The 18,180-nt window shown below is 37.3% G+C and overlaps 1 protein-coding gene across 1 annotated transcript in view; it reads left to right on the top strand.

Annotated features, from left to right (window-relative positions):
• Nucleotides 1–18,180, top strand: part of LOC122814249 (triadin-like) — a 674,993-nt gene that overhangs the window by 67,409 nt on the left and 589,404 nt on the right. The window contains exons 4-5 of the mRNA XM_044086849.1: nt 16,410–16,436; nt 16,623–16,649. Of these exons, the coding sequence (XP_043942784.1) occupies nt 16,410–16,436; nt 16,623–16,649 (54 nt within the window). The remainder of the gene's footprint in view (nt 1–16,409; nt 16,437–16,622; nt 16,650–18,180) is intronic.

The following is an 18,180-nucleotide window of genomic DNA, read 5'->3' as shown; positions in this document are numbered from 1 at the left end:
CCACCAACTTGGCTAAGTTTTATAAAATGTTCTCATATATGTATGATCTTTCCATAATTTTTTATTTATTTTCTAACATCTTTACTTAAGTCTTTTTCATTGTCTTTTAACACCTTTTCCTATTTTTATATAACCTCTGTTGTCATATACCTCTATCCATATAGCTATATGATCTGTAAACAACTGTCCTTTTTACCCATTTCTGTAATATTTTCAAACTTTCTGATACTATAAAATAGTCAATTTCCATTTTCCTCCTCCTCTACAAGTCCAGTGTTTATTTTCCCATATGTATAACTTTCCATTTTTCAATACCTCTTGTATTGTTTTAACATCATTACTTTTTTCCCTGTCCTTGAATTTCAAATAAAGTCTCCCCCTATTATTATATCCATATTAATACCTACATAATTTAGAGTTTTTTAAACATTATTTATTTTTCTTTTTTGTAACATATGCATATAATGCAATAACTCTATAAACCTTTGCTTTGTATCTTAAATCTAAAACCATTATTCTCCCTATTTCAACTAATTTGAAATCTATAATTTTAATGTTTTCTTTACATATTATAGCTATTCCAGAACATCTGCCCTTTCCCATATTCCAAATAAGTATTCCAACCCATAAAATTTCAGTTTGTAATCTTTCTTCTTCTTCTGTCAAAATCCTGGTATCTTCTAATATAATAATATGCATGTCCATTGATGCATATCATTTTAAAATGCCCATTTGTTTCTTTTAATATTGTTTGTACTATTCACATTTAAAGCTAAAATTTTCAGCTTTTAAATTATATTATTATTGTTTCTATCTCATTCCTTGCTGATTTTGCTCTTTCACAATTACACTTTTATTTTTTTCCTTTGTTTTACCCTTTTCCCTTTTGAATTTCTCTTTCCACATACTACTTGCCAGTTTACATATTCTTCTTCACTTGTATTTAATACCTCTTCTTCCCTTTATTTGTTGTTCCTTTTCAATTTTTATCATATACTTAATCCTGTCTAACTTATTTTTCAACAATTCCCTCACCTTCTTCAAACTCAACCCATGTATGTCCTGCTTTCCCATGCTTTTTACATTTCATATCATATCTTTGCTACATGCCCTCTTTTGCCACAAATAAAACGTTTTTGTCAAATTCACTAATCAAATGATTACTTTTTCCACAAAAAAAAAACATGTTTGACTTTACCCTCTGTACTTAACAAATCTTCTGTTACCATTCACATTAATTTCACTGAGGATATGCACAACATTATTTCATTCCATTTTCAAAATAATCCCACACTTTCAACCTGCAGTCCATAAACTTCTTTCATCATATATTGTTGTTGTGTCCATCATGACTTTACATATTGACTTTAAATATTCTTTCAGTTCATCTTTCTGAGCCTCAGTTCTAAATTATATCATGACTCTTTTTTTAGTCTCTTTATGAAAAGCTTGTACCACATACTGAGTCCAAGGATAAACAGTTCTTTTTATGTTCATATTTCTATAAAAATATTTCCAAGTCTTGTCCTGATTCAAAAATGATATCACAATATGTCTGTTTGTTAATAAGAATAAACACTCTTACCTCCTTGGGTGAAACACACAGTGGTGCATGTGTCCCATACCTTGTACCTGTCTAGTCTAGTTTCTTTCTTACTCCTTATTCTTACAATGAATTTCCTCTTTACATCTTTTACCTCTTCACCTCTCTTTTCTCCTTCTTTAACTTTCTGTGCATATGACTTTCTTTTTGTACTGTCTTCTCCAGCCTTCTCTTCCTGTATTTTTTCATAATGTCTCCCCATGAAGCTACTACTTCACTCTGATTGAACATGTCTTTTAGTAAATCATCCTGCAACCCTCCTGACTGGAGTGTTGAACCAACACATTCTTGTACCGATAGATCATATCTGAAGAGATTCTCCTGAAAGATCTCTTCTGAATCCTTTGCTGCAATATTATTCTTTTTAGAAAACTTGACCACTTTCTCCACACCTTCATCAGCAGGCTTGCCTGCCAGCCCTTTCTTGACTCTTTCTTCCAATGTGTTCATTTCCATACTATCCTCATTAATAGAGGGTTCATCTCTCATTTTGCTGCCCTCACTCCATTCTCTTTATTGTCCATCTTCTTCCTGGTTTCTTCAGACCACCTACGTGCCTGGAACAGACAACAGAAGTGCAACATTGTAGAATCATCTCCCTTCACAAAATGAGCATTTATAAGCGAGTAGGGGAAGTTCCCTGATGCCCTGGCCAAATTTCACCTAATAGTATAAAAACCACCTTGGGTCTCTCCTGTAAAGAGGCTATTGGTCTAGTGGGGTCAACAAAGGATAAATAAAATCATTAAGATACCTTATCAGATTAAGAATTAAGTGGTTGTCAGTAAACAGGAGACAATTACCACATTGTTTTTGAATGTCCATTTCCATCGTGGTTGCTACAGAGACATTTGAAAATCACAGATCTATGGTTCTACATGTTTGTTTGCATGAGTTGCATGAGGAGTAGTACGGATGAGCTTTATTCCATGTCAAAACATGAAGATCAACTCTCATCTCTTATCTGTACACAAACCATGGACCCATCATGCACTGCACAGTACTATATACAGAAGGGATTTAAGAGGTTAATTTTATAGGTAAAGTTAAGGTTCTAAGTAGATGTGTCTATACATGGCAGAGCTAACTGTCATGGCATGATGAACAGTGTTGCAAAAATGCAACTAATTTATAGAGGAAGATAAATACAAAAAATTCAAACAGCTTTCTGGCTAATAGCAGAAAAGCACTCTAATATTCTTTTACCTACCACAAACTCAGAAAGGACTTGTTTATTGTGTACGTCCACTAGAATGTAAACCAAAGTTTTCTAACTTTAGGTTATAAATCAAGCCGAAATAAGAGTAGATGTAGCAGGTAGCAAACTTTAAAAGACAGAATAAACTTCAAAAAGTAAATAAATACTCAGTAATGAAGTTTTCAGCTTGGTGATGACTGAAATCTATGTATCAGCAGTGACATGGTCACCAAGCATTGTGAAGTTCTGAGTAAATGAGCCAAGTACCGCACAAATGTGAGTAACTCAGAAAGGCAGAAAACTACCATAAAATTTGGACATACCTCAGGTCAATAGCAGAAAAGTATACTCTCAGGTTCTTGTAGCAATTGCAAGCTCACAAAATAATTGTTTGCTCATTTATTTGTTTTTTGTTCATACAGATAGTACATATACAATGTCAATAAGTTTAGTCCTAGTCCCAACATGACAACAGTTGTTAAAAAACACTACAGTATGACAAACACAAAAAGTGTAAAATGCATCCTTCTTTCATGTAAGCATCCATTTTATATCTTTGCTTTCATCCATTTCAGGATCATAGGGTAAGAGCCTAGCCTTGGAAAGAGCCAATGCAAAGTATGAAGCAACAGATGAGACTGCAGTTGAACACAGAAGACAAACACTTACACTTTCACATTCACACTCATATCAAGGGAGACTAATTATAAATCTGTCTGAATGGCTGAAATCTAAATGAATATAAAACTATGTAACTTGATTCACAAAGCTGTAGATGATAATTGAATCTGATAACAAAACACTGTGAAGTGGGGCTGTTGACCTGATACAATATGTTGTCCTTGTATGAATGTATGCTTTAAGTTTCAATGTAGGTGGAGTTATAAACCTAAATTTTTTGGGGAGAAAGAATGTAGTCAATGGAGGCTCAATGCACTATATATAAGTGAGCAAGCATATATTTGTCAGTGTTATGCAAGTAAGTAAGAATATATTTATCACTGTGTGGTGCTGCAGTGTTCCATTCTCAGCTAAGCGTCTTCTGTGTGGAGACATGCGTGAATACTACTACCTAACCGGGAAATGCCGAAAGACACAACAACAACATTAAAACAGACAACCTTGTACGGGTATAAAATCATCGACATACTTCGTACATTGCTTTCAAACTATGTAGCCCATTTGTCTGCTCATTTTTTAATACTGCTCATTTTTAGTTAATAATTTGACAGACTCTGGATCTACTTTATTTATACTAGCTTAGGCCAGGTGCAGATTCCCAGCAGTGTGGTATAACATTCAAATTCAGTTGAAATAAGCTCTGTGTTGTGATTTTTCTGGGATCACTGTCCCCCAGGATTTAGAATCTGTCCATGTATAGCTTTGTGAATGATCACTTCCACCCCAGCACTGCATTATATGTCTTGTTGCAGCTGTGATTGACCATGGCTGCTTTACCTAGACTTATGTCTCTATAATATGTGTAGCATATACCTGAACTCCTGTTTTTATGCTGGGTGGTATAATACATGAAATCATGCTGTGGAAGATGGTGCCAACATTCTTGGTAGAAGTAACTAAAGGCTCAGTTGTGTAAGTAAACTTATCATAACAAAGGATGTCCAAATAGATAACAACTGCAGTAACAATATCAGAAACTGCTTCTCATTATATTCTACTTTGTCCTGATGAGGGAAAGTCACCATGAAGAATGTATCGAGTAGATATCTCAGAAATACTATCCTATGAGAGGGTATGAGAGATTTTTTATGCTCATCTGAAAAAAGTTTTTTTTTTGTTTTTTTCATAACCAAAGATTCTTGACAACTTGTGAAGAAATCTGCAAAAAAATAGGCAGTTGTCAGATGTCTAAATATGTGGAAATGTGAAAATCCCGCAACCTGCAATGGGCTGTTATAGGAGCCAGGCACTTTGCAACTCTTGGAACTGTTGATAGACTAAAGGGCAAAGCAGAAGACTGAAAATGCAAACAAGACACCGAAAAACATAAAAAAGCATCTGAAATCTTTGAGAAATGGAATATGATAAGCATCTTTTAAATCCTGAGTTAATAGAAAACTGATAGATGGAATGAGAAGAAACAGAGACTACAGAGAGAACATTGCTAAGTTTGTGATTTTGATGTGAAGGTTTTGAAAATAAATGTCTAGGTCAGACCTTCAGGTTCCTTCTTTCTTTCTTTCCCAAAAGAAAGATTCTTGAATAAAATCTCAAGGAATCCCCTTTTAAATGATAAAGAGACTCTCACTGGCAGTTTGTAGCCTTTGTGAATGATTCTCAGAAGCCAAGAGTCTGAAGTTACCTGGTGCCACAGAGGAAAGTGAAGACACTCACAATGGGAAAGCTTTACAGGATTGCCAGGGCAGGGAGGGAAAACACATGGAGGAGAATATGGTTCGTTTGTAAGACTGTCCTTTGTTTACAGAGGATCCTCCTTTCTTCTTTGAACCTCTCTTCCGTTGTCGTTTAACTTTTTGTTTGCTTGTGCCATGCTGGGAATGATTATTTTTCCTGAAAAAGGGAACCAGAACTGGAAGAAAAGTTTCTATTATGTTTGAGCAAACAGGGTTTGAAAATCTGTTAAACCCTGAATTAACTTTCCCCTTCCATCAAACCTTTTAAGCACCTCAGCAGTGAAAGGACTAAATAAAATCTCTTTATCTAGGCTAACATTAAGGATCTCTGCTTTGATGTCCTCTGGTAAAATCAGAGAATGTATTCAGGCAAATCTTCTCATCAATGACCCAGTTACAGCTGTTCTAGAAATGGCATCAGCAGTGTTATAAGCACATTTTATAACATGTTTGGTTACCCGAGACACAGAGTATAGTAATGAATATAGAAAATGGCATAGTTTCTGAAGAAGGGAGGTCAGCAATTACCTTTTTCGTATTATCAAAGGAACCCAGCAAAAGCTTAGGCATTAGATCTTGACAATTCACTACAGTGAAGGCTGAGATATACATTTTCTTTGATTACCTTTCAGAGGCTTTTCCCAGCTTGTCAGAAGGTATAGGGCTAGCTGCCATAGGGAGTTTGATAGAAGCTGATTCTGACAAAGAAATTACTCTAGGATCTGACCTCAAGTTAGAATAAATGGAATTTGTAGGACTGGGGCACTCAGTAGAAATTTATCAGACTGTCTGGGAGTAGGTGGCTGACTGTCATGCAAACTGCTGGCTGCAAAGAAGTCACCCTACAAGGCTGACAGCACAAGAGGAACAGCTGCAGATTGTGGAAAATTCACCTGTGACAAGTCATATCTTTTGATGGAATTCTGGCATTTCTTTATTATTTTGACTGAAACAAGTTTTTCATTCTGGCACTGGTAGCTGAAAAACACAACTCTTCAGGAGGGGAATATGAAGAATAACTTTTCTCAGAGTCAGAATCCTCATACTGTGGAGGGGTATTTGATAAAAACAGTCTAAGTCTAAATCCTGTCCCTCAGATTCTGGATCACAATCTGAGAGAGCCAGGGAGCAAAATCTTTTCTTTTTTTAAATGAGGGCAAGACGCAGCAAGTAAAGACTGAAAAAATAAACCTTTAACAAAGTTCAGCCAATCCTCCTTATCTGCTTTAGGTGAAGATAAATGTTTAACCTTCCATTTCCTTTTTCTGGGTGCACCCCCCACACCCACCGAAAAAGACTGGATCGAAGGACGATTGCTTCAAGGGAATGAAGCTCCGTGGAGTGGCTTATGGAAGGAGCTTCACACAGTCCCCTTCTTGATGCCTGGAAAAGTGACAGTACCTTACCTAATAAGGGCAACTGGATAGCCATAGAGGATGTGCCTGTCTCCCCGTCCTTAAGGGCTTTGAAGAATCAGTATTAGAGGGACTGAGAGAAAGTGATGACATTTCTGAGGAACACAAATGACCACAGCTGAATCACCCATCAGTGGCTGAGATGAAGGGGAAGCTGGAGATAAGACAAAAGCCTCAAGGATAAATTTTTTCTTCTACAAGCTTGGAGAGGGAATGATTGCATTTCTGGTACCCAGGTCCATGTCCTTGCAGCAATAAGTGTCTGAAAATGCTTAGTGGAGCTTTAATAAGCCAGTTTTACCTCCTAACAAAAATGATATTTTCTGAAGTAAATTATTTTATGATGACCAATAAAGATACTAGACACAGTCCTTAAAAACAGGACATCATCTATCAAAAAAAAGTGACTAACGGATCCTTGAAGAGTTGGTCCTTGGCAGAAGCATTCATAAGCTGTTTTAATAACAACTATCAATCTCATTGGCCTTAGTCATTAACAACACTTTTTGACAGAAAATCAACACTTTTCCTCAAAAAATGTGATAAAGAAATTCCCAAAGGGAGTCAGGATCATCTGTGTAATGAAAAATGTATCTGACAAGTGGGTATCAGAGCTTAGGAGAGTTGGTGAAGCAACCTGACTAGAAAAACAAGTTTTATAGTAATATTTTAATGAAAACTAACAAAACCAAAAGTTCTAGCCTTTAACCACCTGTTTTGAATGTCACAAAACTTAATTATTTGAAAAGTATTTCCCACAGAGAACCATGACAAAAAAATTTACATAAAAGTTTTACTGACAAGCAATAAAAACATTGGTTCCAGCTTACAGCAAATATGTTTGATAGAAAAGAACAACTTTTCTTGACAACAAAATTGATGACATGGGAGGCATTCCCAACAGAGTAATTAAGTGTCCAGTCTTGGTGAAGTGCTATCAATCAATCTATCATTTAAAGCCTGTGGGCAGGAACGCATTTAATGACTAGGAAATTCTGAAGCTTTGGCCCCCTAGCCACCAATTATATACTGCTCTCCTCAAGCTGTACAGTGGCTGTTTGTGTAGAAAGTACTCTGAAGTTTGGAAGCTGTCTGGCTGGTCCACTCCTTTGCATTACATCCCTTATATCTTAGGGTACTACATGAGAGATCTAATGATGAGTATCAATGTCTCTTTCAGTGCAGAAGAACCAGGATCTACTCCTTACTATAATGATATAGATATTTGCTGTTTGTGCAGCAACATATAACTGCCCTCCATTAAGTAGACCCCCTATTAATCCCATTAATCATTGAAGTATCAGAAATCAAGGGCTCTAACGAAATAACCAGTCATACTTGTGTTACTTGTGATAATTCCCATCTTCTGGATATACATCAAATTCTTGGTTGCTACTTTATTTGCTAGGTCATTCCAGCCGTGCAGATTCAGTAATGTGGTTAAAACTGAAAATACCAAGAGAGAAACGGAAAAAAAATAAAAAAGTGTCACATAAAGTAACAAACTCATATGGAGCTTAACACATCCCTCCAAAATATCATGTTATGGAGTCTTTACCACCATATCACTGGTAAATTCTATAGAAAAATTAGATGTTACATTACTAAGACAACATGTGGAAAAAAGAAATTATGTTCTTACCATGACATTCCATCTGTGTTGCTGATCTTCTTTCATTCATTACTGATGGGTATTGATTCCATCCTCGGAACAGAGTTGGCCACTATAGCAAGCTCTCGCCAGCCAAAAAATTCTTGTGCTAAGCTTACTCATAGTGCCCCTCTTTCTATCACCTCAGATTGAGTTTGCCTGTAAGAAAAAAGAGAAAAAGCGGATGCTTTATCTGAGCAAATTCCCTATCATAAGGTAGGACCAAACCTGAACCTCCAGAAGTCATTTCGGAGGGGGATGGCAGGTGGGATGTAATGAATAAATAAAGATCAACAACGTAGATGGAACGTTATATTAAGACCATAACTTCTTTATCTGATGTTGTTAATCTTCATTCATTCATTACTGATGGGACAGAGTCCCTAGCTACATCATTCCCTGGGAGGCCCAATGGAAGGATATTCCTGAGCACCATTGAATCAAAGAAAGCTTTACCCCTGGAGACCAAATCCAATTTGTAATGACTGATAAAGGTATGAGACATAGTCCATGTTGCTACTGCACAAATGTCATCCATGGAAGCTCTTGCATGGAAGGGAACAGATGTCGCAACTGATCTGGTTGAATGCGTTTTGACCTTAGTTGGTAGAAGAACTTTGTTTTCTTTGTAGATAAAGCAAATGCAATATCTCAACCATTTAGAAAGAGTCACTTTGGAAGCAGATTTTCCCAATGTTGGTCCTGAGAAGGATACGAATAATTGGTCAGATGTTCGTAGTGACTTAGTGTTGTCCAAGTAGAATTGCAATTGTCTATGCACATCAAGTAAATGCAAGGAGTATTCTCCTTTGTTAGAAAAATTTGGAAAGAAGACTGGCAAATCAATTGTTTGATTAATAGTCTAATCCAAAATAACTTTGTGTAAGAAGGATGGAATTAGTCCATAGTGATACTCTGTCTTTATGGAAAACCATGTAAGGACAATTTTATGCTCAAGGCCTGTAATTCAGATATTCTCCTTGCTGAAGTAATAGCCACCAAGAATAAAGTTTTCCAGGATAAAAATGTTATATTGCAAGTGGCAGCAGATTAAAAAGGAAGATGAGTCAAGGATTGTAGAACTAGTGTCAAATTCCAAGATTCGATTGGCTCTCTAAAGGGTGGTCTAATGAGTGTGACACCTTTCAAAAAGGTTTTACAGAGATGGTGAAAAATCAAGGATGAGTCCTGGAAGCCATTTTGGAAGGTAGAGATAGCCGCCAGGCATACCTGAATAGTTGAAGCTGCCACTCCTGAATGGTAAAGATTCAATAAATAGTCCAGTACAGAAGTAAGCAAAGCTGAAAAGGGGTCTATTCCTTTCTCTCGAGACCAAGTTATGAATCTTTTCCACTTGCTGAGATAAAGTTTCCTGGTGGATGGTTTATGGGAAGCCAGAAAAATGTTACGTACAGGGGAGGATAGATTATTTTGCCTGGCAATTACTGGAAGTGGAGGAACCAAGCTGTCAGCTTGAGAACCGATATGTTTGGCTGTATCAACCTTTGTGGGTGTGGCAACAATTCCGGTGTTAGATCCAGAATCCATGGCTGGTGGACTAGGAGAGGCCAAAGAAAGGGAAAACAAACTTGTCGGGACCAATAGGGTGCAATGAGGATTACTTTGCTTATCAACTGAAAAGCTTTCTTTAGGAGTTGCAGGATCAGTGGAAGGGGAGGGAAAGCATAAAGAAGACTCATGGGCCTATCGTGTATTAGAGCATCCCTCGGGGACTCCCCCTGTGGGGGAATTAGTACAAAGTAGCTGCTGCATTTGTGGTTTGCAGGGGATGTGAATAGATCGCAGCAAGGCTGACCCCAGCCACTGAAGATCTTCACCACTATGACAGGATTGAGAGACCACTCATGAGGCAGGAGAATGCATGTGCTCAGTTTGTCTGCAATCACGTTGGAATCCCTGGGAATATGCCACCAAGTGCCTTGACCACCATCTCTCCCTCCCCCCCCCCCCAACCCCATCAGGAAGCTGTTCATGGTACCTATGATCCTGGCTGGGAGGGGAGAATGGGCAATAGGTCTAGGTTTTTCTGGCCTCACCACCCACAGTTTTTGTTTTGTTTGCATTTATTATTATGATCTGAAAGGACATAGGATAAGTCAAAGGGGACCACTGTGTTAGTAAATGCCATACTACTATGAGGGTAGCTAAAGGACTGCCGAAGATCTGACCTGCTGAAATGATCACCTGACCTGAGAGAGTGTCTTTAGTCTTCTTAAAAGGTAAAGTGGAAGGGGCAAAGACTGAGACTGGGTAAGTCCCCTATGAATCTATGAATTCCAGATTTTGCGTAGGAGCCAACTTGCATTTTTATTTTTTACTGAGATGTTTAAGGATTTCCTAGGGTGTAATGTAATAATGTAAGGTGTAAAGTATGGGTGGTAGGGATGGTAAGGAGCCAATCGTCTAAATACAGAAGCACCTAGAATCCTTGCAGCCTCAAGTGAGCTGTTATCACAGCCATGCATTTGGTGAACACTCTGGGGGCCATAGAGAGACAAAAGGGCAGTGCTCAGAATTGGAAGTGATTGGCTCCCAGCCAGAAGTGGAGGAATCTTCTGGAGCGTTTGTCCATTTTTATGTGGTAATATCCATCCTGAAGAACTAGCGAGCACATCCAATCATCTTTCTTTAGAAACAGGATGACAGATTGAACAGTGATCATCCAGAATTTTGTCTGTCTGACAAATTTGTTTAGGATGCTGAGGTCAAAGATTTGCCTCCAGTCCTCTGTCTTTTTTGGCACTAAAAGCAACCTTGAGGAAAATTTGGATTTTATCTGGTCTGGTGGGACTGTTTGAATGACTCTTTTTAGAAGCAGCTTTTGTATTTCTTGAGCTGCTGCTTCCCGTTGACTGGGTGGAATGTCAGGAATATGCCTTAATGACCTCGGGTAAAGATTGAAGGGAATGTGATAACCTCTGGTAATTATTGTCTGACCCAAGAATCTGTGGTTATGGATTACCAGGCAAGGTGGTGCAGAGAAAACCATCCCCCAACTGCTTCCAGAGGTAAGCAATCGGGCCCCTCCTCATGAGTTTTGATAGGGCTGTCCAGAGAAAGAAACTCTGGATCCCTGATTACATGGACCACCTCTACCTCTAGAAGGGCATCTTCAAGATGAGCTTTCCCCTATGCCCCAGGGGAGTAAACTCACCACATGTGTCACGGAAGGGACCCTGGGATTTCTTGTACCATATCTTTCAACTCCTCTGATTCCTAGAGTAGGATCACTGGGAAAAATGAAACCAGGTAGCTAAAATCCCCACTGAAATTGCAAAATGCTTATTCAAGCCAAAAGAAATGATTTAGTTGGAGTCCAAATGCAAAAAAACAGCTTTATTAAATCCATATACAAGAAAGATGAGCACTTTCATCCCAGAACACAAGAACTTCATCCAATGCAGTAAAAATATGAAGTCCACATTAGAAAGACATGTAAAAATACGTCATAATCATTAAATGGAAAAAGACACACCCCCTTAAAGACATAACATTGAAATGCAGGAAGAAGTTGTATGTAATAAATATGCTATATAAGATGAATTTGTTAACTATATAAAGTTAACTTTTTTCTTTTATTCTAATTCTGTTGCTAATACCTGAAATATTGTCTTGAATAATTGTATCAATATTAGTATTGGGGCTCTGATGTCCTAGATGGGTAAAATGTGCCAAATAATTCCTTTGTTAAGGACCTCAAATAGCAAAGGTCGATGAAGAATATACCTGCTTCCATATACTTAAGTGTATCACATTCAGTCAAAAAATCATCCATATTTGACAGTATTAGTGACTATAGGACCTCCCTAGTAACTGTCTTTTCTTCTGACAGCAAGTGGTACACCACCACCACCATAGTTTACTGGTAAGCCTGAAAATGTATTTGAAGTGATTTATAGTGCTGTATGTAACCAATGTTGCTTATTGGAAAACTAAATTGGAAAAGAAAAAAAAAAACTAAATATCATATTTATGAGCTAGGCTATGAAAAAAAACAAAAAAACTAATGCTGCTTTGAAACTACACATAATATAATGGAGCGCGGCTTTTTTATTTATTTTTTTTGTAATTGATAATATAAAAACAGACATCAGAGGTGGAACCTGCTCCATACTTTTAGAAAAAAAGAGAGCTTTACTGGCAGTTATATTTTGATGCAGGCAACTGGCCAGGATTAAATTTTAAAACTCAAAGCATTGGAGAGATAGATTAACTAACTATATGGGCACTATTTGTATTTGTATATTTATATAACATATTTTAAATGTTGATTACTTGATAAACACATTTTTTCATGTTCTCTTATTTCTCTGACCTTTTAATACTGTATTTTAGAGGGTAGAACATGGAAAGCCTGCAAGAATGCAGACTCCTCAGAGGAAGGGTTGGTGGGCTTCCAGTCTCCCCGCTGCCTTAAAATTTCCAATATGTCTCCAAAGGAGACATCCTTAGGGGGTGATCGTGGGGACCCTTCCCCTTCATGGTAATCTGTATCTTCAGTAAGGGATTCTTCAAGGGAATCCACATGCTTCCTCTTGCATGATCTCTTACAGGGTACCTCCTCAGTGGGGGCATCTGAAGAGGACTCCGAAGAGTGGGTACCTTGTGGAAGTGTATCTTGAGATTCCTATACTTGATGTCCCAGAGTAGTGGACTGTGTCAGCTGAGGTTCAGAGGACATATGTATATATATATATATATATATATATATATATATATATATATATATATATATATATATATATATATATATATATATATATATATATATATATATATATACATATATAGCACTCCAGTGCCGAAGGAACCAGCTGTGAGCCTGAAGAGGCAAGTGCTCTCTCCATCACCTGGAAAGCAGGTCCACCCGAAGAGGGATGGGAGCCCAGAACCAAGAAAGACAACCTTGGGACCATGGTTACACCCCATTCTGACAAGCCCACCACCAGGGAAGGAGCCAGGAGAGGACTCGGTGCCACCAATACAACTGGAACCATAGGAGATGGCACCAACGCCATAGAAAAAATAGGTGCCATACTAAGGATCACAGTGCTAACAGATCAGTCAGGATCTGGAGGATAACATGACTCCAAGTGAGACGAGGACCATAGGGTAGACTCCAGAGCTATGGTAAGGTCTACCAATGGAACCAAAGAACCTGGTACAGGGATAGGCATCAGCATTGAGGGCTCTGATACCTCCAAAGAGGTCAAAGAAAGTATATATGTTCTAATCTATAGAGAAAATTCCTCAGCTCTGGGTAGGACAGAGGATTCAGAAGGAGTTGGAATTCCTCTTGCTGCCAGGAGCTGATCCACTAGTCTCACTATGTCAAATTCCAAAAGGATCCTGGAGGAGCGGGTTGACATCCCCGATGGAGAATCAGGCATTCTAGGAAAGGACTGCACTGTTATCCAAAAAAGGAGTCTGCCGATGGGGAGTATCTGTCCGAGGTAATGTTTCACCCTTCGGCACCGTAGTCAAAGGACCAGCAAGTTGTGTAGGAGGGGGGTAGTGAGCTGAATTGGGGAGACTGTTTCTGGTGCCAAGATGGGCATTGGTACTGTTGCAGAAGATGGTACTGTAGAAGCTGAAGTTTTGGTTGGTTCTGTAATCACGAGTGGCACCATAGGTGTTTGAGGCACTGGTGTCAAAATTGCAGGAGTCAGTTTGGGAACTTTTGCCTTCAGTTCTGTGGGAGATTTAACAGATTTAGAGTCACTAGTATGTGCAGATGAAGGTACGGTTTGACTCCTCTTTTTATGTTCCTTTTTAGTAGGGGTTGAGTCCTCCACCTCAGATATAGCCTCCAAGAAAGGAGTTTTTAGGAGACCTTTGGTAATCAGCTTATTTTTCCTTTCTGTTAAGGTGTGGGTGCTAAAGCCCTTACATAAGTCACATGTGGGTTGAACTTTTAGATGCGGTACCCCGAGACAATAAACACAGGACAAATCTCCATCAGAATTCAGCATTTTCCTGCTACACTGATCACATTGCTTAAAGCCTGTTGTCCCCTTTTTATCCACTATTGTCAATAATAAGGTAAAGACTTGTCAAATAACAATATACAAAACAATCACACACACACACACACACACACACACACACACACACACACACACACACACACACACACACACACAGTCAAGAAAAGGAAGGACTGATTTATTTTTTTTAGGTTACCAACAATGGTAAATGAGAAGTACCCAACGGGTAAAAAGAGAAAGAGAGAAAAGGGGGGTTGGGAATACCAGCAATGTTATTAAAAATTACCAAGGAGGTAAGGAAGACCTGTACCGACAATGGTACAAAGAATACCAAAAACTTCATAAGGAATCAGAAAGAAGCACTCAAACAGGAAGCAAAGGTAGCAAACTCTAAATGACTACTAATAAAATAGAAAATTCATAAAAGTAGTGAAAAATTATTTCAAATGAAGTATAAATTTTAAGTCACTTAGCTTGAGAGCTGGCCTGACATGTCTTGATACTATACATGGCAAATGAGACCTGAGGTGATAGAAACAGGGGCACTATGGGTAAGCTTAGCTCGAGAGTTTTTTGGCTGGCATGAGCCAACTCGGTTCCGAGGACAGAACCAATATCCATCAGTAATGAATGAAGATTAACAACATCAGATATATTGTTTTCTCATTTCTGTATTCTGAGTCCTATGGGTCATTTCTTTTCCTCTTTTAGTGCCTTCATTTGATTCCCACAGCATTCTTTTCTCACAAACACCATTACCCCGGGTTTCAACAATGTGAATGGATGATATAGAGCACTCATTATATTGCTCCTTCACAGTTATTTATTAAATATATGTGTCCTCATTTCATTCCCATCAGAAAATATGTCTGGAAATCTGAGGACAGTCAGTCATTGTCTTTAGAGTATTGGTGTATTGTGATACACTTCATGTTAGTACTAAACAGCAGTAATAGACAGGCAGAAAAATAAAAGGGTTCAACAGAGGAATTATTTATCTAGCTAAAATGATATGAATTATTGTGGCAAATTACTAAGGCAAGAAGTTAATAAATAATGATATACATTGGACATTCAGGCTTCATATTGTTCAGAAAGTGCATACTAACAAAAATCCTGTTATTCTAGCAACTTTCTAAATTTATTAACAGCAATATTTAAAATTTGTCCCTATTTTGTGGGCTTTGTCACCCATTATTTCAGGCTTTGTCCACATTTCTTGCATTAAGAGGTTGATAGTTATGGTCTGTGTATTTATTTTATGAACACAGATTTGCTCAGGTTTCTACACATTCCTGATTGCATAGGCAACAACTGTTTTCATGTCCCCTGAAAGTGAAATGACTGTTTTTAGCAATAATCTGTAACTGCATGGTTTGATAAAAAGCAATGTCCAAGTGATTGAACCCACGTGGGAATATATAATGCATTTTTCACACACATTATTTAAGAAAAAAATTACCTTTTCTAGATATTGTCAATGTATAAATGGACTTTAGTGCTCTTCCATGTTTTCCTGGAGAAACATATGGAAGTGATCCCTATCAGTTCCAGGCAGGAATGAGATGCATGGAGGAGAAACAAACAATAAAAGCAGTCCTTGTAAGTCACTTTAACTATAGAACACATTTAACTAGCACCCAGCAAAGAACTGATACAACTACAAAGATCTAGTGCCTTATCTGTCTTGAAATAGTTATTAAAATGTATAAGAAAAGATTAGTATGTGTCAGCAACTGCGTAGCTACTTAGTTAAAGAAAGTGTAATGAACATTACCAGCATTTTTCCGTATTGGTATTGCATCCCCGATACCAAATAAATGCCAGTAATCATTTGCATTGTGAATGCTGGATTTACAGCAAGCACACTGATTGGTTTCTCCAATGAGTGTACATGTTTTGGAATAGTAAATAGCATGTATTATATAACTAGTAATAAATACTTGTAGGGGATACAAGTGGAATATTTCAGTTACTTTGTTTGTCATTTCAAACACAAACTATATCTCCTGCAAGTGAATAATCTGCATTGTATTGCTATTTTGGTATATGATAATAAAAAGAAAGTGTAGATTGCTGAGTGAATATGACAATGTGCAGTCTATGATTCTGGGCTTCTTCTGTATTTACTGAGCTTTTTTTTCTTTTATATCATGCAGTGAAGGAACAACCAGAGAAACCCAAAGGTATGGAAAATACCTTATACATCATTCACAGATATAATATACGTGTTTCTTAAATACAGCTAGTGCATACTGTAATATTAAGTGATGCATCATTCTCTGTTAAATATCTCTGCACATGAGACAATGCACAGTTTGTGGTTCATACCTTCATTTGAATTTACTGAGTTTTATTTTTCCAACCCACAGTTAAGGAACAAGCAAAAACTCCCAAAGGTATGGATGATTTTTATACCTAATTCACTATCTTTTTAAATTTGTTTCATAAGTACAACTGGTGGATATCACAACAGCATTCCCTGATTAATGAACCACACACAGTACTGTTTTGCTGTTGTCTTCATATAGTAATATTTAAAATATGGTGGTTATAAGATTTACTATGTAACTGATTTTTTGTTTGCTGTCACCTGAAAATATTAGTAGCAGTTGTTGTCATATTTTCCATTTGTCATATAAATTCAGAGTTACACAAAGTGCTATCCTCATGCACAGTACAACTTTGTATTTCATACTATCAGTGGTTTACTGCTTCTTATTAATATTTTAGTTATTTCTCCCCCTCCATCCACCATCTTTGAATGGTAATAGCTAATCACCTCCTTCCATTCTTTCCTTTCTTTGTCACCATCCCATTGTCTTCTGCATTATACTTTTCCTTACAACATTAGGAAATCTCCTGTCCAGTTCCCCTTTCTGGCAACTGCCACTTGTTTTCCAGTTTCTAGCTATTACATTCTTTACCTTTGTTACCATTTGTCATATTGCCACATTTCTTTTTTCCTTCCAGAGTTCCAGAGCCCCTGTCCATATCTGCTGTACCCAGATATACTCCCAGAACATATGTTTCATGCATACCTTTTCTGTCATGCATCTTTTACTATCTGGTCTCCCACCCATGCATTTTCTGCATGCCTGAAGTTATTTTGTGGACTTTTCACAATTAATTTTCCCTAATGTTCTACCCTTCCTCCTTCACTCATCCCTCCCTTATCTCTTTCTCTGTTGCTTTCTCCACTCAGGTCTTCATAAATCAATCTGATTTTACTTTTCGCCCTGTTTTCTCATGTCCTCCATGGGACTATAATTTTCTTTTTCTCCTTTGTTTTCTTTTCCTGTGTTTCTGCTTCCTCCCTCTTCTCCAGTGATCTGTTGTGTGTTAACCATTACTTTTGTGTAAATACATATTCTGCTATTAATTCCCATATGGTTTTGAATACTGCCTGTCCTTCTGCCTCTTCCTTCATTAACAGTCACTCTCATCTTATAACTCCTCTACAGGTGGTCAAAGTGAAATTCATTGAGTGTTAGCAGCCTGAAGAAAAAAAGCTGAAGATCACAGATCACAACAATGAGCGATGTTTTCAGTAAGAAGTCACTGCTGGTGTGATTTATAAATGTGCACCATCAATGATTCTCTTGTTTAATGCAACCATGGGGTTGGTATAAATATAGCATGGGTGACTGATTTCACCTCCTGCTATATCGAATACATCCAACTACTGGTGTTGATGTATTCAGTTTTGACTTGGCCGCTTTTTCACTGTTCCATAGTCCACATTTTGGATCGACCATGAGACAGGTCAACATATGCAGTTTTGGGATATCAATAGTAATATATATAAATATATATATATATATATATATATATATATATATATATATATATATATATATATATATATATATATATATATATATATATATATATATATATATATATATATATATATCATAGGAGATTACT

Source organism: Protopterus annectens, chromosome 1.part1, assembly GCF_019279795.1.
Source record: "Protopterus annectens isolate FY-2018-M chromosome 1.part1, PAN1.0, whole genome shotgun sequence".
Lineage (NCBI taxonomy): Eukaryota > Metazoa > Chordata > Ceratodontiformes > Protopteridae > Protopterus > Protopterus annectens.
The sequence above is the reverse complement of the archived record's forward strand: the minus strand, read 5'-3'. Positions and strand labels throughout refer to the sequence as shown.